At 40.0% G+C, this 24,885-nt stretch overlaps 2 protein-coding genes across 3 annotated transcripts; both read left to right on the top strand.

Annotated features, from left to right (window-relative positions):
- The first annotated feature begins 7,893 nt into the window (after positions 1–7,893).
- On the top strand, positions 7,894–10,475 carry LOC109096904 (hatching enzyme 1.2-like). Its single transcript, XM_019110589.2, has 9 exons — positions 7,894–8,174; positions 8,315–8,345; positions 8,428–8,490; positions 8,639–8,791; positions 8,868–8,985; positions 9,101–9,279; positions 9,472–9,553; positions 9,637–9,758; positions 10,044–10,475. Exons 1-9 carry the CDS (start codon positions 8,106–8,108, stop codon positions 10,046–10,048), a joined length of 822 nt encoding a protein of 273 aa, XP_018966134.1. The 5' UTR covers positions 7,894–8,105; the 3' UTR covers positions 10,049–10,475.
- Positions 10,476–12,677: 2,202 nt separating this feature from the next.
- On the top strand, positions 12,678–23,932 carry LOC109096905 (low choriolytic enzyme-like). 2 transcript variants are annotated; one of them, XM_042727949.1, is made up of 10 exons: positions 12,678–12,779; positions 13,006–13,084; positions 22,036–22,039; positions 22,136–22,201; positions 22,299–22,442; positions 22,606–22,723; positions 23,059–23,237; positions 23,339–23,420; positions 23,502–23,626; positions 23,797–23,932. In XM_042727949.1, coding segments are annotated over exons 2-10 (786 nt in total). In that variant the 5' UTR covers positions 12,678–12,779; positions 13,006–13,018; the 3' UTR covers positions 23,799–23,932. The 2 variants fall into 2 exon arrangements, with proteins under 2 accessions (XP_042583883.1, XP_042583882.1); XM_042727948.1 differs by having other exon boundaries at positions 12,733–12,767.
- The last annotated feature ends 953 nt before the right edge of the window (positions 23,933–24,885 follow it).

Raw genomic sequence — 24,885 nt, 5'->3', positions numbered from 1 at the left:
GTGCAGATCTTTCACCCACAGAAAACATTTGGCGCATCATAAAGAGAAAGATGCAACAAAGAAGACCTAAGACAGTTGAGCAACTAGAAGCCTGTATTAGACAAGAATGGGACAACATTCCTGTTCCTAAACTTGAGCAACTTGTCTCCTCAGTCCCCAGATGTTTGCAGACTGTTATAAAAAGAAGAGGGGATGCCACACAGTGGTAAACATGGCCTTGTCCCAACTTTTTTTAGATGTGTTGATGCCATGAAATTTAAAATCAACGTATTTTTCCCTTAAAATGATACATTTTCTCAGTTTAAACATTTGATATGTCATCTATGTTGTATTCTGAATAAAATATTGAAATTTGAAACTTCCACATCATTGCATTGTTTTTATTCACAATTTGTACAGTGTCCCAGCTTTTTTGGAATCGGGTTTGTAAAATGTGTTATTATATAAGTCCAAATCAACTTACAATTAAAGGGGTCATATGATGCAATTTCAAGTTTTCCTTTCTCTTTGGAGTGTTACAAGCTGTTTGTAAATAGATAAGATCCCTAAAGTTGCAAAGACTAAAGTCTCAAACCCAAAGAGATATTCTTTATAAAAGTTAAGACTCGTCCACGCCTTCCTGAAACACCTCATTCAAACATGCCCCACATGTCTACATCACTGTCTGCGAAGATTTGCATAACACCCCCCAAATGTTCGCGCAAAGAAAGAAGTCGTAACTTTGATTCTCACTGTATTATTGTTGCTGCCGCCGCGGCCATGTCGTGGAGACGCTGTGTGTTTCGTTGTGAAAGCGAAACTACTTTGTTTGGGCTTCTAAAAGAGGGCACAACTAGAAATCAGTGGTTAAATGGGTCATATGATGCTTTTTTAAAGATCATTATTTTGTGTATTTGGTGTAACAGAATATGTTGGCATGCTTTAATGTTCAAAGAACACATTATTTTTCAAATACTGTACATTATTGTAGGTCCTATGCCCCGCCTCTCTCAAACGTGTCGTTTTTTATAAAGTCCCTCCTTCTGACAAGCGCAGTCTGCTCTGATTGCCCAACTGACCCAGTGCACTGTGATTGGTCGAACACCGCAAGCACTCGTCGGAAATCTAACGCCACTTTCCATAATCCCGAGCTTGTGTAATAACAGTTAATAATGTCCTTAGTTTTACCATCAGTTCAAGCCCGAAAGGGGAAAAGAGTCGAGTGACAGACACAGTGATGAAGCTCGTATGTGTCTGCAGTACACAAGCCACAGACAGTTAAGACAGCTGACTCCACTGTGTGACCCTGTCTCTCTCTCTCCCACACACGCGCACGCGCACACACACACACACACACACACACCGCAAACTCAGCATTTGAACAGTCAATAGCAAATACTTTAATAACAAAACATACAGTAGCTGATTCAGAAGCGCCAGATTGTCGTAGCAAAGTCTGAATTACCTCCTCTCCTACGTTCACGAAATGGTCATCCATAAAATGCATTGCTGTTCTGTTGTAAGTAATCTTAAAGCTTCCTAAATGCATCTACTTTTGGAAGGCCAAATAAAGTGCTTTTGCTTTCACCTAGATACACACAGCATCTCCCTGACATGGCTGCTTCAACACTAATTTCGGTTACTGAAACCATGCCTTCTTTCTTTGCATGAAGATTTGGGTGGCATTACGCAAATATTTCCACATAGTGACGTAGACGTGGGGACATGTTTGAATGAGCCGTTTTGGGGGGAGGGGGGGGTGGGGTGGCAGTCTTAACTTCGATAAAGAATATCTCTTTGGATTTGAGACTTTAGTCTTTGCAACTTTACAGATCTTCTTCATGCACCAAGTGCTTGTAACACTCCAAAGAGAAAGGAAAAATTTAAATCGCATAACATGACCCCTTTAAGTTTCTTATTTAGAGCACTGCTCCAGAACAGTTCAACCCAAATATTCAGATGTGTGCAGCGCATTTTAGAGAGGACTGTTTCTTGATCCTGGGGAGGCTGTGCACAAAAGCTTTTTCTATAAAGTGGGGCAATTCCAATTTTGCAAGGACAGTCTGGTGCTCTCAGACTCACAGCCAATACGTTTTCATATTTAAAGAACTTGCCACTGACGAATTAAACGCGAGTTTTGAGCAGTGTAGAGTAGCGCTTGTTGTTTGTCATTTCTCCGATCACAAATGCAGACATGGTTTTATGTTTACATGGCACGATACACAGCGCAACACATAAAAAAGACGGTATAAGTCATTATAATCAGTAATTATGTCCCCACTGGATGCAACAAATTCCTCGTTTGTAAGGGGTTTTATTGGTTTTGAGTCATCGTGCAGGGACACGGTATCAAAGTATGGTAAGGGCATAACATTTCCGTCACACGCTTGAGGAATTCAGTATTCTCAAAATGGTATTTATTAGCAATAATATATTTTGATCACAAACATCTCTTTGAGTATCATTTATAGAGGAAATATGAGCTCTAACTCTGTTCACGTTAAAATGTTGTTGTTGTTGTTGTTTTATTTAATTTTTTTTTATAAAAAATTTCCACAAAGTTCAACATTTCTGTGGGGTCTTCGGAAACCTGATAATTAATTTTAAGTTTATATATACTGTTAACACTAGCATTTCTATTCTCTAAGTTATGAAAATATTTGTTATTCCTTATGTTTTATCCATTTTCATCTAGAACAAACGAAAACTTCCTGCACCAAATTCCAATAGTAATTCAAAACATATTGATATTAGTTCGAGATCTAGGCCTAATGGATCCTTCATGGCCCAGACTATCCCAAAATTCATTAAGTGCCAATGAGGTCAGTGTTCTGTTCTGTGTAGTTTCTGTAAGGCATATTTCCATATTTGGGCATCACACATGGTTGCACACACATATGAGAGAAAATTGATTTTGAGGAAGTCTATCACCCACAACCACATAACTTAAATACTCAGATGACACAGCCATCATCACTCTGCTTACAGACAACAACTTTGTACTGCATTATTAACAACCATAATAATGACTCACAGCCTGTAAGTGTGTGATCAAAATATATTCCTGTTAATAAATACCATTTTGAGAATACTGAATTCCTCAAGCGTGCACCCCTTACCATACTGTGATACCGTGTCCCGGCGCGCCGACTCAAAACCAGTAAAACCCATTACAAACTAGGCTTTTGTTGCATCCAGTGGGGACATAATTACTGATTATAATGACTTATACTGTCTTTTTATGTGTTGCGTTGTGTATCACACCGCGTAAACATAAAACCATGTCTGCATTTGTGATCGGAGAGAGACAAACAACAAGCGCTACTCTACACTGCTCAAAACTCGCATTTGAATCGTCAGCGGCAAGTTCTTTAAATATGAAAACATGCTTACAGGCTGTGAGTCAGAAGCTCCTTATTAACAACCAAGTGGTAGAAACTAGAAACAGTTGATCATTTTGAATACCTTGGGGTTACACTGGACAATCAACTTACTTTTGATCAGTGACATTCAGAAAAGGAGCCATCAGAATGCCAATTATCTGTAAATTAAAAGGACTTTATTTTGCTCCTCATCTTCTTTTGCTGCTGTTTTAGAGAATGATTCAGTCTATTTTTTTTATACAGCTCTACCTGTTCCTTTGGCATGTTATTGGATAAGAATAATGTCAAACTCATATGTATAACTATCATAGCTTCCAAAATAATTGGTCTTCCCACATCAAATTTGACAGAATTAAATAATAGGGCCACTTCAATTGAACAGGACATTACTTCTCCATTAAATTGGTACCTCACCCTATTTCCTTCAGGACGTAGATACAGGGTTCTAATAGAGGCCCTGAACAAAAGGCCTCGATGAATAGGCCAGGATGCAGACAACGATATAATGCAGACTTTGCTAACATAGTTTTTTGACATCTAGATGGTAATACTTTTGACATGATGTTGTGTCATGGTGACACTGTCTGTGGAATGGAATGATGCTGTGAAGAAGAATTTCCCTAAATGGACAATAAAGTCTAAAGTCTAGAGATGTATGATGCAAGAAGATAGATGTAAGTATAAATGACAAAATGTTGAGAAATTAAACTGATAGTTATATATACACTAGTTCCCCTTTGAAATGGTCTTTCACATTGTGTGAATCATGCTTGGGGGAAACTACATTTTCTCTGAATACTGAAGCCTGATTTGTTAACATTTGTGCAGCTGCAAAAACCAATGGAATTTTAGTCCACCAAAATGTGCATGACTGACTGCCTATGTTCTGATGAGTGCCATTTCATTAGAATCTTTCTCCTTCAGTGTGAAGATCATCTCCTTGCTGACTCCAAAGAAGAAGCCAAGGATGCTGAGGATGGAGTGGTCAGTTTGCACCTAATTTTCAGTCTTGGCCACCCTCACTTCCCTATAGCAGAGCCTGAGCTCAGACAGCACTACCCTCTTCCCGAACCCCAGGTTGGTTCCAGGAGTGATGAGGGAAAGGCTGTGTCCCACTGCAGTGAAACATCCTTCCAAGAAGTCTTGTGTGTGCCTCTCATCTTTTGGTCCAGATCTGGGTGTTGGAGCATCCGTTTATCGCCAATGCTGGGTATGCCCCATTAGATGTGTGTACACCCACACAATCCATCACTATTGTAGCGGACACAGCACTTCTATTTACAATGACAAGAATGTCAGCCCCTGTTCCCATGCAGCGATCTGCCAGTCAACAGACTCGTCCCCTTTGCTGCCTGGCTTCATGTCGAGTTGAGTTCTGCAGATTATAGAATGAGGCTATTTACTCCAATTGGCTCACTTCAGGGGTATGATCAAAACCTTGGTCCAGGACAACAATGATTACATTCTCTGATCTGAAGTAAAGTGTTTGCTGGCAAAGAGTGCTGTGGAAATGCTCCTACCAGTACTCAACGAGTCTGGCTTCTTGAGTCAATGTTTCCCTGTTTCAAAGGATGATGGTGGGCTCAGGCCCATCCTTGATCTCTGACATCTGAACCACACCTGTCAGGGCAGAAAAGGACCCAAGAGCGGATGAGGCTAAAAAAAAAATAAATTTATTAACAAAAACAGGTGATGGCCTAATTGTCCCAAAAAAAAAATCAAAGGCTACTCAGTTCGAAAAACGGACTCAGCCCTTAGCTCCAAATGGCACCGAGTACAGGCAGTGCGCTCAGCCTCCGTAAGTGCCAGAAGAGAAAAGATGTGTCAAATCCAAATCGGAAGGCAGGAGAATGGTCGAGCAAAGAGGGTCGAGCGAGGTGCAAACAAGGCTGAGGACAGCGGGCAGCAACGGGGTCAAAAACAGGCTAGGTCGAAATCCATGAGAACAGTCCAAGAAGCTCTGAGGGGAAAACACACGTTACACCAACTGGGCAGAGAACAATCCAGAGTCTAGACCAGATGAGAGAGACAGGACAGAACAGAAGCTGACAACGCCAAATCACAGAACACACTGACAAAGAGTGTTGAAACCAGGCAGAAGACTTTAATATTTAGATAGCCCCTTATCACAGACTGTTATTGAGATTCACGTTCGAGAAGATGGCTTACCCAAGAAAAGCGACTCACTGGCAGGGAGAATTTTTGTTTGAATTGATTCTGAGCCCAAGGCATTCCAGATGACTGAGGAGCAGAGCTATTGCTCTTCCAACCAGGCTTATACTAGCCAGTCATTGAGATAATTCTGTCTCAGTGACAAGAGATCCATGACCATTCACTTCGTAAAAGTGTGTGGAGCCATGGACAGTCCGAATGGAAGGGCTGTATACTCGGAAGTTCTCGACTCGGCACAGATACGGGCCTGCTCATGCAATAATGCTCACTGATCATTCAGTGTTCAAATTAGAGGCTTTTCAACTGCATATTCTGTGGTACCACTGGGCCTGCTCCATAAACGGCCCCTACAATACTGGCTGAAAGCCTGTGTCCCATCCCGTGCTTGACATAAGTGACGGTGACCCATTGCTGTTTTAGAGCCATTGCCCCTTAGAAGGCCCCATGCCTGTACCAGGCAGACGTCCAACTGGGACTGACCTCCAGAAGAAAGGTAGTCATGACAGATGTCTACAACTCAGGTTGGGGGGCACTGTGCTAGGGCAGACGGTGTTTGGATCCTGGTCCAGCCTGGAGCAGCACCTGCATGTCAACTGCCTGGAAAGGATGGTGTTTTTTCTGGTACTCAAAACCGGACAACATGACTATGGTAGCCTTTATAATTCACCAGAGAGGTCTAAGGCCATGGTGCCTCTACAGAATGGTGAGGTGCCACCTCTTGTGGGCACACTGAAGGGAGAAGTCCTTAAAGGCAGTGCACATGCTGGGCAAATTGAATCAAGGAGTGCACATGTGGTCCTGGGGCAGTGTGTCTCCTCTACACGGTTCAGATGATTTTAGAGAGAAGTTAGATAGGTCAGGTGCTCAGTCCTTCTAGTGGCACCATTCTGACAGAACCAATCATGGTTCCCTGAACTGGTACAGTTGTCAGTGGCGGCTCCTTGGCAGATCCTACTGAGGAAGGACTTTCTCTCCCAAACGAGAGGATCCCTATGGCACCCCCAACCCGAGATGTGGAGCCTCCATCTCTTATCCCTCAATGGGAGCATTTGCAGCTCCCAGTGAAGGTAGCCAACACTGTTTCAGAAACTAAAGCTCCATGTGCAAGATGCCTCTATTCCGTCAAATGGTCTGTATTATATGACTGGTGTGCCGCTGAGGATGAAGACCCATCCTTCTGTGATGTATCGTCCATCATGTGCTCAAAGTATACGTTGCAGCCATTGCAGCGAATCACGCTCTTCTGGCAGCCAGTCTGTAGGTAGGCATGGTTTAATCATTAAGTTCTTAAGAGAAGCCAGGAGACTGAACCCACCTCACCCTCATGCCATCCCGACCTGATATCTGTCCACTCTCCTAAGGGCCTCTCCCTCGCATGGCACTTTTGGTCATCATTCCCTAAGCGTGATTCACACAATGCTTGTTCTTGTTATCTCTAGGTTTGCAATAAGTAGTACAAACAGCAGAAAATCTTGCTATTTTAACAGTGCAAATAGAATAATTGTTTTCACTTTGTGTAAATAGCATCTAACTAACATTAATAAATGCTGTAGAAGTATTGTTCATTTTTAGTTCAAGTTATCTAAAGTAGTTAACTAATGAAACCTGGTTGTAGAGTGTTTCCAAAATATTGTTTAAATTGTTACTGCCTTTAGTTATAATTGTGGAATAAATGTAAATATTCACAAAAACACTATGAAATGTATTTTGATTTAATGAAAATGATGTTAATAAAATACAAAATAGAATTGTATTTGTTTTCTCTTTTTAATATAATGTTTAACAAAGAAAATGTAACAACATTAAGTGTATCAGGGACATGAATGTGTGTGTGTGTGTGTGTGTGTGTGTGTGTGTATATATATATATATATATATATATATATATATATATATATATATATATATATATATATATGTGTATGTGTGTGTGTGTGTGTGTGTGTGTGTGTGTGTGTGTATATATATAAATATATGAAACTGCCTCCTTATTTTAAAACACTACCGCACCCCATTGATTCACACCATACACATCATTTGTAATAAGAATAGCCAGTTCTTTGGGAACCTAAAAAGAGAAGTACTCTAAAATTCCATTCTCTTTCTGCAGTTCCTGAAATTACTGTAATTACGATAATATGTGCACAGTTTTTTTTTTTTTTTACCACATCTTGCTTGACCACAGTCTAAAATGCTCAACACACACATACTCACATGTACATCTTACTTGCATCTTAAAACCAACACCTATATTTATTTCTATCCATATAGGGTAATATGTAACTTCTGAATACTTTGATTGGATGTCTGAGACATCTGGGCTGATATTGTTTGTATAAATATTAACCATCTTCCTTAATAAAGTTGAGAATGCTTTGGTAGTGCACCGACTCTCTGTGTCTGCTCATTTATTCTTCCAGGCCTGCACTGCAACAGAGCACACTGGGGTTTGTGATAAAATAATAAATAACTGATAATCTTACAGGCACATAAAAGGAAGTTAAGACTCTTAGAAGAGTATATAGCTCCCAGCTCTGTTTGATCCAGAACAGTTTCTCAGGAAGATCTCATCATGTACCTGTTGGTGGTGGTCGTCTCTCTTCTGCTGAACTCTGTTCCCACTCAGAGTCGTCCTACTGAGGTGAGAACAGACAATAATATCTGAAATGAAAAATTACATCATCAACAGTTTTCCATTAAGAGTAGTTTTTCTTTTTCTTTTTTTTTTTTTTTTGTTTTTGCCAAGAATTTCTAATATACATGTTTAAAATTCATAAACAGGATTCAGTCGAAGAGATCTCTGGGGAGACTGGTAAGATGCACAGAAAGAAAAATAAAAGCTAACTTGTAATTTTTATAGTGTTTTATTAATAATTTATTGATTCATGTCTCAGGTTACATCACTAAGAAAGGTGACATGTCAGTGTCAACTATAATCCAGTCCAACAAGGATGCAGGTAAGAGTATGAAAGCTGTATGATTTGATAGTATAGGCACATCTTTTGTATAGCAGTTGATGTTAAATTCCTCTTCATCCTGTTCATTCAATTATATTATCAGTGTCAATAGACTATATAATTTAGTGCATTATTCTGTACCACACAGGACAGCGAGTGGATGAGCCCTTGATCACATTTGGAGACATCGCCGTATCAACAGGGTTCAAGAATGCAGATCCGTGCACAACTCGTGGATGCAAATGGGACCGAAGCACAGATGGATTAGTCTATGTGCCATACGTGATCTCCAGCCAGTACAGTAAGTGATGATCACTACTTTTGATATTATCTCGTCAGTGTCACATGATCTTATTAATAGTTCACCCCTACCACAGCTCCACATGAACTACAAGTGATTGAAAGAGGCTTACGGTCCTTTGCGGATGTTTCCTGCATCCGATTCGTACCACGTGAAGGGCAGAGGCACTATCTTTACATAATGTCTCATTCTGGGTAAATCTCCTGATTTATGGCTCCTTTCTATCCCATTTCTGTGTATATAGTAAATGTGCTTTGCCAAAACATAAATATACAAACCGACTGCTGATGTGTTATGTGTGTTCCACAGTTGCTATTCATATTTGGGGCGCCAAAGTGGAGGACAGGTTGTTTCTCTCCAGCGTCATGGGTGTGTCTATCACCGTACTGTTCAACACGAGCTCCTTCATGCTCTCGGGTTCCATCATGAACAGAACCGCAGCGACCGCGACAAACACATCAAAATCCTTTATGAAAACATCCAACCTGGTATTTTTCTTTAGAACTCTTCTGAGAAATTGAAACAACAAGAACAAAAAAATATTAATTTTATTTTTAAAATCAAACAAAATGGATAAAATATGGCATGTTACATTTAATCACATTAACTGTAGTCTAGATAAAATTTCACAGTATAATTACCACGTTTACATTTATAGTCTTTAATATTCACTGTAACAGCACAGAGGTACAATTTCATGAGAAGAGAAACCAATAATCTGGCAACCCCCTATGACTACAACTCTGTGATGCACTATAGAAGGTAAGTGTTCTTGTAGTTCTGTACAAAACGGTTTTTTTTTTTCATCAGAGTTTACTGTTGTTTCTTTATGTGTGTGGTTTTAGGAAAGCTTTCTCCAGGAACAAAAAGGCAACCATGATTCCCATTCCTGATAGGAATGTTGTGATTGGTGAAGCTCAAAGTATGAGCCGCAATGACATCCTGCGGATTAACAGACTCTACTGCAGTACGTTAAGAGTTTACTGTCACTTGCATTTGTGATTCTCTGCTGAGACCACCATGAATTTACACACAGTTCCTGGGTGTTTTATGCTGGTTAGCAGATGGGCCGTCATACCCCTGCTGTTCACTAGCAACACTTACCTGGTCTAAATGGTCTTTATTTTAGTCCTTCAGGCTAAACTCGTAAACAAGTCTGGTGGTCTCTTCAGTGGGATTTATTTTTTACTGTAACTCTTATAACAAATGCTTGTCTTTCTTTTCATGTTCATTGCTATTTTTTCCCCCTCAGGTTGAAGTGCTGCCAGACTGTATGAAGGATGTGTTTGATGACAGTCTTCATCTTATTTTCAGTCATCTTTTTAAGCTTTCCCTTTTTGCCCATCACTGTGTTAAATGATTTGACTTATTCTATCTTATTCATTCAGACATCCTTGAAATCACACACCTCTCAGTAGCCTACATAAACCATAAAGATAATACTATGTTCCAGTACAAGAAGTTTGTGACAAATAAACAAAAGTTGCAAATAGTGTGAACTCAAAAAGCTCTTTAAAGCTAGTTAAAATGTTAAAAAAAAAATTCAACTCCTATGATTGATGGCTTCTGTGAGAGAACTGTTGTTGTTTTTTTAACCAATTTATAATTTAGAAAAGCTTTTCTATTTCTCATTCTTGGCTTTTGGTAATCCTTTTGCAATAGTAAAACTGGTGAATGCAATCAACATTACTGTGTCCTTGTCTTTATATTAATATCAGTAGTTCATGCAGAAGTAAGAACCAAGCACTAAATCCATACTGTATGTACATCAATAAAACTATGATACAATAACCATAATACAGTATGTTCTCAATACAAAGAACAATACCACACTTTCTAAAAAATAGCAGCAGCAATTTTATATGACATAAAATACCTTGAAGAAAATTAAAATATAATCTATATAACCTAATTCATTCACTAATCACACAAATTCACGTTATTTTCTTATCTAACCAGAGAATCATATATTATAACATGAATAAATCCAATAAAATAAACCACAAACTATCCAAATCAAGATGTCTGGCTTTTACAGGGATGTTAAAGGTACAAATATTGTATATTTTGTGTAGTTTTTAAAAGACTTTAAACACACACACACACACACACACACACTCCCATATTTGTGTATCACACAGTGCACAAAATAAATGTCACATACAGTAAAAGTATTCATCAGACCAGATGATCCTTTCTCTTGGGTTAGAAGCATTGCTTAGCACACACATATGAAAGAAAAATGATTTTGTGGAAGACAGATGTAGATATATAGGAAATGACAAAATATTGAGAAATTAATGTTTAAATGACTCCCTCAAACATCTGTACCTGCAAAAATCAGCTGACTGCATTAAAGGCTATCAATTTGGTAGAAAATTATTGGGTAATTTTCATTCAACTGTCCCTAAAGTAACAGATTAAAAATGACAAACAATTGTCAATGTATTGTGAACAAACAACTAAAATTTGAAATTAATTGATAAATAATGTTTGAACACAGCAGAAAGTGTATACACATTTTATTAAAACACAACATTATACAATTCACAGAATTATCCTGTAAGTAAATAAAAGGGCATTTTAAAAAGTTTTCATGCTTATGCACGGGCACGCTGAAGTTATTGTATGATAGCACTTATTCCTAATGACTTTCACACATAACAGCATAACAGTACAGTAAATTCAATGCCTGTCATTAAATTTATATGAAAACAACATTAATTTGGCTTTGTCTTACTAGCACATCTCCAGATATGCAGGGGTATGTAGCGAGTTACTCAATAGGATTCTCTAGATATCTGAGCTATAACACCTAAATGAATTGATGATTAAATTCAAAGAAAATAATAGGAGATTTAACACAAGTAAGGATGACAGGATACTTAATGAAGTAAAAACTCTTACTGTTTCTGATTCATCTGCATGTGAAGGCACCATACTGTGACAGGGAAATTCACACCTGTTCTTGATTGAAGACTGAAGGTTACACAAGACTGAACTCACTGACTAAAGAAGAAGAAAAAAAACACTTGCATGTTTATCATGTTTTCCTCAAATGTTTTAGAGATAATGTTTCTATTCATACCAGCATGTACTGTTCTGAGCATTCCCCACCTCTGAACATCTGGCCACAGAAAAATTGCTGTGGTCACAATTTTAAGAAAATGTCAAGTATTTTTATATTATTGCATTTGCACTACACAGATTTGAGCTGATAGCTACAGATTTACGTTTACGTACACATAAAAAAAAAATATATATAATAATAATAAAAAGAAGGCAACAGCCCAAATGTAAAAGCAATAGTTCACAGCTGTTGGTAGTTTTGTTTGCAGCTATATGATTTTTGTGGTATAGTGTCAGTGCAAAGTGAATGTGAATTGAACAGCTTATCCTTTACCCTCTCAGACTCCCATGATCTGGATTCCTCTCAATCTAACCTCTGTGTCCAGAGCTGCATCACTAAAAGAAACTACAACAGCATTCAGTCCTGTGGTACACAAAAGAATCTTAGACAAGACCAGTTGCTACAAATTTGTTACTCACTGAATAAAAGTAAAATAAATTAATGAATAATAATAATAATAATAATATAGATACCTAAATCTAATGTATTGCAAATACTTTTCTATATGGTGGACAGAATACAAAATTGTAACATATCTTCATGTTAATTGTTTTGGTTTTATATTAAAATGTTGATCGACTTTTAAAATAAAAAATACCATATAAATTACATATGAAAATTATATATTGTTTTAAGAAGGGACAAAACAAAAATAACAGATACGTTCTGATGCTTTCATCAGAGTTGTTTATGACACGTGTTCCAATGAAGGGAATCTAACACCTGTTCTTTTTCAAACAAGGTTAAACAATCTTACCTCTTTTGCCCATATTTGTAAAGAACATTGTGATATAAACTCGCACCTGGGTATAAAACGTGTTGCTCTATGAATCTCGAGGGATTGGGGTGAGAATATTGGTATGTTTGAGGTGTCTATTTAAGCTGAATGCCATTCATGTGGTTGCTAGATTGTAGGAAAGGTGGAAAGGAACATATATTTACTGAAAACTTAAATAAGTTGTGTACCATTTGATCAAGTTATGGCTATGTATTTGATTTCAGACTTTGGTTTCATATGACATTACTGTATTTACAGTATCTGTAAATGTCTTACCAAACAGCTGTGCCCTGGTTCTTTCTGCAGGTCTTTGGCTGCCATGTTTGTGACTAAGGTTACTTTTGGCCTGTTGGCCTTCCTGCTGGTTTTCTCAGCTGAGGGGAAGGTAAAACACATTTTCATATATGCACATACACATATATCACTTGTTTGCAAATGATGCATGCAATTTCTTCATACACTAACTCATGTAATATTTAAAGAATTAAATGTAATGACCTGATCAATATCAGTCCTTTTGTTATTTTGTTTATTTCTGAAATATGTGGGTTATTGTATTTTGTTTGATAAAGTGTTTAATGCATATGCAAGAAGATTTATCATTTAATTATTTCTATGCTGTTCAGATGTGCCTGGTAATTTAACAGTTGAGTTGTGTTTTCTTTAAAATGTTTTAAGGATGGTTCATTACATAAGAGAAGCTCACTAATCAATATGTTAATGTTAGAGATTTAGTGATTAATAAAGTATCCTGTTGAACTACGTGAAATCCCGTGAGAGAGGAGAACGGAAACGGGAAGTGGGAGAAAAAAAAACCGAAAAACTGAGCACGAGAGTGAGCACGAGGGCTAGTCTGCTATTAACACAGAGTTTGTGGGCTTAACGCTTTAAGTTGGACTATAATTTGTTTCATCAGAAACCGCGCTCTCTGCGTAAGTGAAAGTGAAATACTGCCGGAGGTGTGGGTTTTTGGACTGTGACGTGAGCTTAGGCCTGTTAGCCTCTCTGGCTAAATTAGCTCGTGGTTTTGCAGTAACGTTACTGTCATACGGTCGCGGGAGTGACCGCATACACTTTGTTTGCCTGGTGGACGAGAGAAGACAACATCGAGAAGAGAGTCGCAGGCTGACGCAGATGTTTTCTTCATTGGGGACCGTTTGGCTGTCGATGCGGGACGGATGACGCTGATTAACCCTCGCTGTGCCGCTTGCAAACGGAGTTCGTCTGACGAGAAAGAGAGTTACAATCGCGGTAGGATCCGGGTTTTTCACTCTACACCAGGAGGTATTGTTGCTTTCTTCATTTTATGAGCTCCAACATTAAGCGCGCCAACGAACTAACTTAATGCAGGCCTGCTAAAAGAACTGAAAAATAAGAGTGCACTCAGGTTATCACAGACTATTGACTTCATTACCCAGGTTTTTTCCCCCTCTAAATTGGGTTTTATTTTCATATTTGCTCTTTGCTGTTCAATTGTTATGTGAGTTTGTATAATACAAAAGGAGGAAATTGAGCTATGGCGTTCTTGTTGTTTATTCTTTCACCAGCCATTGTATTTGTGTAGCTCAGTGTTTTCTGTGGTAATATTCTATATTTTAAAACCAAGAATATTCTTTCAGGTACCCATTGATAAGCAAAGAGATAGTGAGAATCATAGTGTTCTTAGACAGGGTCATTATACAATGGAATGTCTCTTTCACCATTTTACCAAGCATTAGGGTTAAGAGGGTTCAATACTTTATACGCTGCTGTATAACGTACTTGCCTCATCACGAGCCTATGGTGGAAAGGGTTACATTTTTGGGGGCTCGTCCGGGATATTAGTAGATTTGTAATATTCCCCAGTTCTCACTTATCTATTCTAAGCACACAAAATGGATGTTGATGAGATTGAAGCTTGGTGTAAAAGGAAGCAAATAGCTCGTGAGAAAGCAGTAGTGTTAAGTGGTTTTGATGCCAATGTCACAGATGATGTTCTGCTTCAAGCTTTGAGTCTTGTTAAAGCTTTTGGAATTGCTAAAATAGTGGATCGCTGTCTAGATGTAGCTTCCAAAACCCAGTTTGTGCTGATTCAGACATCCACTGATCTTACTAAGCAGACTATACCTGACTGTGTTGGGCTCCCTGGAAAAGCTGGTCCTTGGCCTGTTCATGTGCTCCCTGTTCTTGCGGAAGGTGAAGATTTCGAAGCCAAGCTGTTGTCCTTTTTGAAGCATGAAGGAAAGACTATCACTGATGTTAAAGGCTTGCTTAAACCTTCGCCTCTTGACATGAACACTGCTCTGATCAATGCCATAAGTTCCCTGGTGGACAAATGTAACACTGCACCTGCTGATACTCAAAGTTACAGGAAGCTCCGCATGTTTTCTGGTGTGAGGCCCACCCCCAGTGGGGAAGAAGAGTATGACGCTTGGGCAGAGCAGACTATGCATTTATTGGAGGAATGGCAATGCAGTGACAATGTGAAAAAACAGAGGGTAGTGGAAAGTCTTAAAGGTCCAGCTGCTGACATAGTGAGGTTTCTACGAGCACAGAACCCTTCTGCTACTTCATATGACTACATTCAAGCTCTGGAGACAGCTTTTGGAACAACTGAAAGTCCATCTGATCTTCTTATTAGATTCCGACGCACACTCAATGTGAAGGTGAGAAGCTGTCCGCCTATTTGATGAGGCTAGATAAACTGTTACACTGTGTGTTCAGGAAAGGAGGGGTGCAGCTGTTGGAAATGAATCGACTTCGCATCGAGCAGATTGTGAGAGGTGCCTTGCCACAAGACATGATTGCCCTTCGCATTCGCATGACACATAAGCTGCGTGAACCACCTACCTTCAGTGACTTATTGAAAGAGGTCCAAGAGGAAGAGGACATGCTTCAGAGTAGGAATGATGTCAAAAGCCCAGTGACGTCACTGACTGTTACTCCTGTCCCCAGGACCACTCCGGAAACTAAAGTTGATCCTGAAGTGGAACAACTCAGAAGAGACATTACTGTTATGAAAGCAGAAATGATTAGCCTTAAAGCTGCTACAGTAACATCCCCGCCAAAAACCCAAGGTCCACAATTTGAAATCCCTGCCAAGGTTAGAAACAGGAGGAGTGAAACCTTGCAAAGAGCTGGCACTGAGGAAGATAGACCAGGGATATTTTGCTATAGATGTGGGGAGGATGGACATTTCAAAAGGGAATGTGATGGTGAAGAAAATCTCAAGAGGGTCAACAAGCGCCTCATCAAACTGACAAAGAAGTCGGGAAACTACCGCGGGAACCAGTAAAGGAACGGCCTGGCTTCCCTGTGGTGAAAAACACGTTCCACCAAGTGCATTAAACCAGATGAGAAAGTGGAGGACACTATACCTGAGGGCTTAGTGGGGCCAAGTTCTGCTGTACCAGTACAGATTGAAGGCATCTATGCTAAAGCCATACTCGATACTGGTTCTCAAGTGACTTTGCTGTACAGATCCTTCTACGACAGATACTTGACACACCTGCCATTGACACCTATCAGTGCCTTGCAGATATGGGGCCTCAGTCCTGCTGATTACCCATATGATGGCTATTTGTCACTTAAGCTGGAGTTTTTGGAAGCTGACGTTGGAGTGACTGAGATTATTGATGCACTTGTGTTGGTGTGTCCTGACCCAGGTTGTGAGAGGTGAAGCGTTCATACTCGTTGGCACAAAACACACCGACAGTGAGACGACTACTGAAGAGCTGTAAAGAGAGAATAGGAGAGAATTTCGTCAGTAGCATGCACATTCATCCCGCTTTCAAAAGGGCTTTTGAACAGCTGTTAGAATGCCTACCTGATGATGATGATGACAACCACAAGAGAGGAACTGTGTGGTTCACACAAAGTAAACCCATTACTGTGCGCCCTGGAGGGGTAGCTCGAGTGACAGGTGTGCCAAAGTTTCAAGGGATTCCACGTGCTCAAGCCATTCTGGTGGACTCACCTGAAGAACCCGGCGATGATCCAAGGTTTTCAGGAGAGTTTTTGGTCAGATCAGAGTTGCAGGTACCCACTGTTGTAATGTCAAAGAAAATCACTGTGCTGGTCAGGAATGTATCGAAAAAAGAAGTTACATTGACCAGAGGAATGCCGGTTGCTCACCTGTTTCCAGTAGATGTGGTGTCCTCGTCTTCTGTAAGCCAAAATCCTAACACCGAGTCAGCAGGAAAATTGACCCCATCTTCCTTGAACTTCGGAGATTCACCAGTCCCTGAGGAGTGGAAGGAGAGATTGGTGGGCAAAATGATGGAACGACATGAGGTTTTCTCAACCAAAGACATTGATACTGGTTGCTGTAAAAGTGCACATCACGCTATCAAAACCACCGAGGACAAACCTTTTCGAGAGAGGTCTCGCCGACTGGCGCCTGCTGATTTAGAGGCATTGAGACAACATCTGTCACAGCTTAAAGATGCTGGGATCATCACCGAATCAAGAAGTCCGTATGCCTCACCTATAGTGGTGGTGAGGAAAAAGACAGGTAAAATAAGGATGTGTGTGGACTTCAGGACCCTAAATCGACGCACTGTTCCAGATCAGTACACCGTACCGAGGATCGAAGACGCACTGGCCTGTCTCAATGGAAGCAAGTGGTTTAGTGTGTTAGACCTCCGGAGTGGATATTATCAGGTGCCCATGAGTGACTCTGATAAAGAGAAGACAGCTTTCATCTGCCCAGCGGATTTCTACCAATTTGAAAGGATGCCACAAGGAGTGTCAGGGGCTCCAGCAACCTTTCAACGAATCATGGAACAAACTGTTGGGGATATGAACTTGCTTGAAGTCTTGGTATATCTGGATGATCTCATCGTGTTTGGAGAAACACTCGAAGAGCATGAGGATAGGTTGTTAAAGGTGCTGGACCGCTTGAAGGATGAGGGTCTCAAGTTGTCGCTGGATAAATGCCAGTTTTGTCAACCATCAGTGACTTACGTGGGGCATATTATATCTCAAGACGGAGTGTCTACCGATCCAGAGAAGACTGAAGCAGTAACACCATGGCCCCGACCAAACACTGTGACTGCTTTGCGATCATTTCTTGGTTTCTGTGGATACTATAGGCGCTTTGTGAAAGATTACTCCAAAGTTGCCTATCCGTTGAACCAACTGTTGTCTGGTTACCCACCAGTTGCCAAGAAATCCAAGGGAAAAAAGGATAACCTCTACCTGAACCCATCAGAGCCTTTTGGTAGTAGGTGGGATGACAAGTGTGAGGCAGCCTTTGTAGAGTTGAAGCAGAGACTTACTCAAGCCCCGGTGTTAGCTTTTGCAAACCCTCAGCTTCCCTATGTGTTACATGTGGACGCCAGCCAAGAAGGGCTAGGTGGCGTGTTATACCAGGATCAAGGTGAAGGGTTAAGACCTGTTGCTTTCGTCAGTAGAAGCCTAACCCCATCTGAGCGACATTACCCTGCTCATAAATTAGAGTTTCTGGCTTTGAAGTGGGCGGTAGTGGACAAACTGCACGATTACCTGTATGGGACGAAGTTTGAGGTGAGAACAGACAACAACCCATTGACCTATGTGCTGACGTCGGCCAAGCTGGATGCCACAGGTCACCGTTGGCTTGCGGCATTGTCCACGTATGACTTCAGTCTCAAGTACAGGTCAGGAGTTCAAAACATAGATGCAGATGCTCTGTCTCGTCGGCCACATCCTACGCTCACTCAAGTACCGGAACGGAAAGACATATCTGCAGCCGGTGTGAGAGCCATGTGTCAGATGGCTGAAGTGAATAAACGTAGAAATCCATGTCCTAGTAGGGCAATTGACCAATTGGGACCCTCTTCACATGCTATCCCGCAAGCCTACTGTAATATGTCTACCTTGAGTGTAAAGGAGATGCCCATTCTGAGTTCTACCGAGCTGTCAAATGCTCAGCAAGAATGTCCTGGCATTGCCGAGATATGGTCAGCTCTCAACAAAGGAGATTTGACACGAGTTGACAAGACAAAGCATCCAACCTGCTCTCTGTTGTTGAGAGAATGGGATCAGTTAAAGATACGGAAAGGAGTCATGTATCGAGTCACAAGTCCTCCTGGAAAACCCCCTCGCTCTCAGCTAGTTTTGCCAGAAAAGTATAGGAAGATGGTAACCACATCTCTGCATGATGACTGTGGTCATTTAGGCCTTGACAAAACCTATGGCCTAATTAAAGATAGATTCTACTGGCCACGGATGAAGTCAGATGTGGAAGACTACTGCAGGTCCTGTATCCGTTGTATAAAGAGAAAGACGCTACCCAAGAAAGCTGCTCCGCTGTCTCATTTGCAAAGTGATGGACCACTGGACCTTGTATGTATGGACTTTTTGTCCATTGAACCCGATTCAAGCAATACAGAAAATGTTCTGGTTATTACTGATCACTACACACGCTATGCCCAAGCTTTTCCAACGAGAGACCAGAAAGCCTCTACGGTGGCGAAGGTGTTGATAGAGAAGTACTTTGTCCATTATGGATTGCCAAAGAGGATGCACAGTGATCAAGGGAGAGATTTTGAGAGTCGGCTTGTACATGAGGTACTTGGCACACTTGGGATTGAAAAATCAAGAACTACGCCCTACCATCCTCAAGGAGACCCCCAGCCTGAGAGGTTTAATAGGACTTTGTTAAACATGCTCGGGACTCTGGAGCCAAGCAGTAAGAGGAAATGGAGTCAGCACATTGGACACCTCGTCCATGCCTACAACTGCACTTCGAATGAGGCTACTGGGTTTTCGCCCTATTACCTTATGTTCGGGCGTGAGGCAAGGCTTCCAGTGGATTTGTGTTTTGGGACATCCAGCGATGACACACGGCAGGAAACTTACCTAAAGTATGTAACTGAGATGAGAAAGGAGTTAAAAGCTGCCTATGAACTTGCTGAGTCCATTGCTGCCAAGCAAAACGAAGGAAATAAACGGAGGTATGACCAGAAGATTCTGTGTTCACAGCTGTTGCCTGGAGACAGAGTCTTGATAAGGAACCTAGGGTTGCAGGGAAAGCATAAGTTAGCAGACCGCTGGGCTTCAAATCCTTATGTGGTGGACAGTCAGATGCCAAACTTACCAGTGTTTCGGTTGAAACCAGAAGATGGAAATGGACCTATCAAAATTCTCCACCGAAATCACATCCTGCCTCTTGGACAAAATGCATGCCTGGATCCGACACCTGATGTTGACCCTGTACCTGGTGTGAGAGTCCTTCGAAAGAAAAAAGAAAGAGACTTCATAAACTTCTAAGCCATGTGTCAGAGAGAAGCAAGGTTTCATCGAAGACATCAGAGAACAAAGACAAAGAAGAAAAAAACCAGATAATTGTCATGGGAAAGAGTACACAGATTCTGAGGATGAAGGAAGTGAGATGTGCTATGACTTATCTGCCCAAGCTAACAGGACTGGAGTAGGAAAAGAAATGTCAGAACCATTTAGTTTGGACCTGGATATGGTGTGGGATGAAGTGACTGAACGTCAAGAGGTGACACAGCCAGAAGCAATCCAAGAGGTTACAGAGGAAACAGTAACAGACAAAGGAGGGTCTCAACCAGAGTCTGCTGAGATGACAAGTCGAGAAACAGGGACACATGAAACAGGTGAAATGAGACAAAAGACTCCAAGAAATGAAGTTGTTAATGAGGAAACTCGAATGTTACCAGATGGTACAAAGCCTGAAACTCTGACCAGCAGAACTCAGAGAGTCAGAAGAGCTCCATCCATATTAACATATGACACACTAGGACATCCAAGTGTCATAAAAAGCTCCTATTACTAGATATGTTTCTTGCCTTTATAAGTGGATAAGTGCCCAGTGATCTTTCAGGTGTAAGTCACTTAAGGTTATACTCACTAATATGTTGTGTTGTGTTTACATTGCTAAAGCACCAAGTCATGAGGGCATGTCTTATATTGGTGGGGGGAGAGTGTAATGACCTGATCAATATCAGTCCTTTTGTTATTTTGTTTATTTCTGAAATATGTGGGTTATTGTATTTTGTTTGATAAAGTGTTTAATGCATATGCAAGAAGATTTATCATTTAATTATTTCTATGCTGTTCAGATGTGCCTGGTAATTTAACAGTTGAGTTGTGTTTTCTTTAAAATGTTTTAAGGATGGTTCATTACATAAGAGAAGCTCACTAATCAATATGTTAATGTTAGAGATTTAGTGATTAATAAAGTATCCTGTTGAACTACGTGAAATCCCGTGAGAGAGGAGAACGGAAACGGGATGCTATAGAAAAAAAAAACGAAAAACTGAGCACGAGAGTGAGCACGAGGGCTAGTCTGCTATTAACACAGAGTTTGTGGGCTTAACGCTTTAAGTTGGACTATAATTTGTTTCATCAGAAACCGCGCTCTCTGCGTAGGTGTTTGTGACTGAGGGAAAGTGAAATACCGCCGGAGGTGTGTGTTTTTTGGACTGTGACGTGAGCTTAGGCCTGTTAGCCTCTCTGGCTAAATTAGCTCGTGGTTTTGCAGTAACGTTACTGTCATACGGTCGCGGGAGTGACCGCATACACTTTGTTTGCCTGGTGGACGAGAGAAGACAACATCGAGAAGAGAGTCGCAGGCTGACGCAGAGGTTTTCTTCATTGGGGACCGTTTGGCTGTCGATGCGGGACGGATGACGCTGATTAACCCTCGCTGTGCCGCTTGCAAACGGAGATCGTCTGACGAGAAAGAGAGTTACAATCGCGGTAGGATCCGGGTTTTTCACTCTACACCAGGAGGTATTGTTGCTTTCTTCATTTTATGAGCTCCAACATTAAGCGCGCCAACGAACTAACTTAATGCAGGCCTGCTAAAAGAACTGAAAAATAAGAGTGCACTCAGGTTATCACAGACTATTGACTTCATTACCCAGGTTTTTTTCCCCTCTAAATTGGGTTTTATTTTCATATTTGCTCTTTGCTGTTCAATTGTTATGTGAGTTTGTATAATACAAAAGGAGGAAATTTGAGCTATGGCGTTCTTGTTGTTTATTCTTTCACCAGCCATTGTATTTGTGTAGCTCAGTGTTTTCTGTGGTAATATTCTATATTTTAAAACCAAGAATATTCTTTCAGGTACCCATTGATAAGCAAAGAGATAGTGAGAATCATAGTGTTCTTAGACAGGGTCATTATACAATGGAATGTCTCTTTAACCATTTTACCAAGCATTAGGGTTAAGAGGGTTCAATACTTTATACGCTGCTGTATAACGTACTTGCCCCATCACAAAACAAAAGAAGAATGGATATAAAAATGAAGAATGTAATATGATAGCATTGATGTCACTGAATGTTTCAATGTTTTTTTTTCTATGTCCATTTTGTGTGGTGTTCTGGCATAACTCACATGCAGCCTGGTAAGTCAAATACTCCAGCAGGCTGACAGTTTCTACATGATGAACTGATTGAAGTAGAGGTTCCTTAGTGGACATGTTGATGTGTTTTTATTATAGTTGTTGAGGACAAGTCTGCTCAGCTGTCTGTGTCTGAACTGCTGCACAGAGCCAACAGAGGCATCAGTATGTACTCACCACATACTCACCAAAACACATCATTATGCTGCAACTGTTCTTTTTATTTTACTAAACGGTCCCAAATGAACTGTTTATGTGTTAGTTCCTAAACCTGATGAGCCTAAGCTAATGGATGACATTGCTGTGAATGAGAGAAATGCTGATCCCTGCACCTCCTATGGCTGCCTCTGGCCCAAATACAGCGACGGCAAGATTTATGTGCCTTATGTCATCGCTAACCACTACTGTAAGTCACTAGTATAATGATATATGTTTTTACTTCTTACATAAAAAGTTAAAAGTAGGTCAAATTCTGTATCCTTGCTGAAGTAAGTACCTTGTGCATCCTGGTGAGATGTTAATTAAAAGATGAACCTTTCCATAGCCAGCTCTGACCTTTGCCCTTTCAGCCTCCCGTGAGCTGGAGATCATCCAACGTGGTCTGGACTCTTTCTCCTACAGCACCTGCATCCGCTTCTTCCCCCGCAGCAATGAGAGAGACTATATCAGCATTGAATCTCGCAGTGGGTACATAACGCAACCAATATCAGAAAAACATCACAAACCAACACAGAATTAGTTTCAAGACAATGTAAAAAATACTGAAGTAAAAGTTAAGGTTGAGACTACAAACAAACACGTTTAGAAAAAGAATCAGAGGAAGACACTGATTTCCATCAAAATGAAAACTACATTCAAAAAAGTGCATCAAGATGATGAAGAGATAAAGATAATATGCAGAGATGAGGCAAAAATGTATATTTTATGTAATATATATATATATATATATATATATATATATATATATATATATATATATATATATATATATATAATATTTTTTTTTTTTTTTTGTCTTACAGATGCTACTCGTACGTTGGTCGTCAGGGTTATAGCCAGACTGTGTCTCTGGACCGTTATGGTTGCGTTTACCACAACATTGTCCAGCATGAGCTTCTCCACGCTCTTGGCTTCAACCATGAACAGACCCGTAACGACCGTGACAATCACATCCAAGTCATCTGGGAGAACATCAGGGATGGTACATTGTTAATAACGAACTCATTTCTGAAGAATACATGTAGCGATTAGTTCAGTACTGTAGTGCACATCTAGTAGATTAATGTTTTGTTTGTTTATCAGACATGAAGTACAACTTCGACAAAATCAACACCCTAAACCAGGGAACTCCCTATGACTACAGCTCTGTGATGCAGTATGAGAGGTGAGGGAGCTTACAGTATAAGGATGCTGTTTCTCTGGTGTAACACTGTCTTCTGACTGCATCTGTCACTCGCTCTGTCAGATACGCTTTCTCCAAGAATGGCCTCCCCACCATGGTTCCCATTCCTGACAATAATGCAGCGCTGGGCACATCTACTGAGATGAGCCAGAATGACATCATCCGAATCAACAGGCTCTACCAGTGCTGTGAGTGTAACGACACACACATACATTTTTCTCATCCTTGTTCCAGAACTCATGCAATACTTACAAAAGAACTACAAAAAACACATTACATTTGGTGGAAGGTTGTTGAACATAGCACATTAAAATGTTATATATGTAAACTGTTATATATATGGTTTTCTCATTCATAGGAACAACAGAATGTGTCTTCAGCACCCAGACATGTCGCCTACACTACAATGAAAGTTGACTCAAGTATCATGGATGGTGTTGACTTCTGTGCTTACTTGAATCGCCAATAAATTTTCAATCATAGAGAACATAAAACCTTTTGTCAGTTGATTTTTCTCTGGCCTGACTGACTGTGTGACTTTGTTTTCAGATATAATGGATTATTTACACTGATTTATTAATTGTAAACCAGTGTGGATGATACATTTTTGATGTCTTCATTTGCTATTTTAAATATAACAGTGTAAATAAAACATGAATTTATAGTAATAGTTATCTTTTATTGAATAGATGTGAGAACAAATAGTTTCCAAAAGTTCAGTAGACCTACCATATTCCTAAATCTAAAACACTGAATTTCACTGTAGAGCTGTTGGGCCACATTTGTTGAGAAATGTCTTGCTTACGTCATGTATGTAAACACAGAAAGGGGGTAGTGTTGGTTTGTAAAATTTGAACAAACTGTTCTCATTCTCAACCCTTCCTGCCATCTGTGGAATCACCCACCATCAAAAAAAAAAAAAAAAAAAAAAAAAACTCAAACTACTGCTGTTGCTCCAAGTATCTTGCTTTTCATATTCATACAAACAGCATGATTTCAAGAGTGATTTTATTTTGAATACAACAGCTCAATAAACAATAAATTAATATTGAGTAATTACCTCCATTACAAGTGCTTTTAAAAATATTAAAAGCAGTTGTAAAAATATTATGGCTGTGACCAGAGATATGGATTTAGGATAAATTGCACTTACAATGTGTGGTCACAAATTAGAGAATTTCTGCTTTTATATTTTCCCCAAATAGATTTGAGTCAATAACTACATATTAAACTAAACATGTATATTGCAACAGCCAAAAAAAAAAAAAAATCTATTAGTCATGGCATTGTATTTCAATTCAATTCAATTCAAGTTTATTTGTATAGCGCTTTTTACGATACAAATCATTGCAAAGCAACTTTACAGAAAATTACGTTTCTACAATATTTAGTAGTAGCTTATCAGCGGTGACTGTCAGTTTATGTGCATACGACAGAAATGTTCGGA

This window comes from Cyprinus carpio, chromosome B7 (assembly GCF_018340385.1).
Source record: "Cyprinus carpio isolate SPL01 chromosome B7, ASM1834038v1, whole genome shotgun sequence".
Classification (NCBI taxonomy): Eukaryota; Metazoa; Chordata; class Actinopteri; order Cypriniformes; family Cyprinidae; genus Cyprinus; species Cyprinus carpio.
The sequence above is the reverse complement of the archived record's forward strand: the minus strand, read 5'-3'. Positions and strand labels throughout refer to the sequence as shown.

What these genes read in the sequence shown, in the direction of transcription:
- LOC109096905 (XM_042727948.1), top strand. Translation starts at nt 12,748, where the DNA reads ATGAATCTCGAGGGATTGGG. An exon ending in ATGAATCTCGAGGGATTGGG is followed by an intron (nt 12,768 to 13,005) that starts GTGAGAATATTG and finishes TTCTTTCTGCAG; the next exon opens with GTCTTTGGCTGCCATGTTTG. An exon ending in TCTGTGATGCAGTATGAGAG is followed by an intron (nt 23,421 to 23,501) that starts GTGAGGGAGCTT and finishes TCGCTCTGTCAG; the next exon opens with ATACGCTTTCTCCAAGAATG.
- LOC109096904 (XM_019110589.2), top strand. Translation starts at nt 8,106, where the DNA reads ATGTACCTGTTGGTGGTGGTCGTCTCTCTTCTGCTGAACTCTGTTCCC. An exon ending in TACATAATGTCTCATTCTGG is followed by an intron (nt 8,986 to 9,100) that starts GTAAATCTCCTG and finishes TGTGTTCCACAG; the next exon opens with TTGCTATTCATATTTGGGGC. An exon ending in TCTGTGATGCACTATAGAAG is followed by an intron (nt 9,554 to 9,636) that starts GTAAGTGTTCTT and finishes GTGTGGTTTTAG; the next exon opens with GAAAGCTTTCTCCAGGAACA.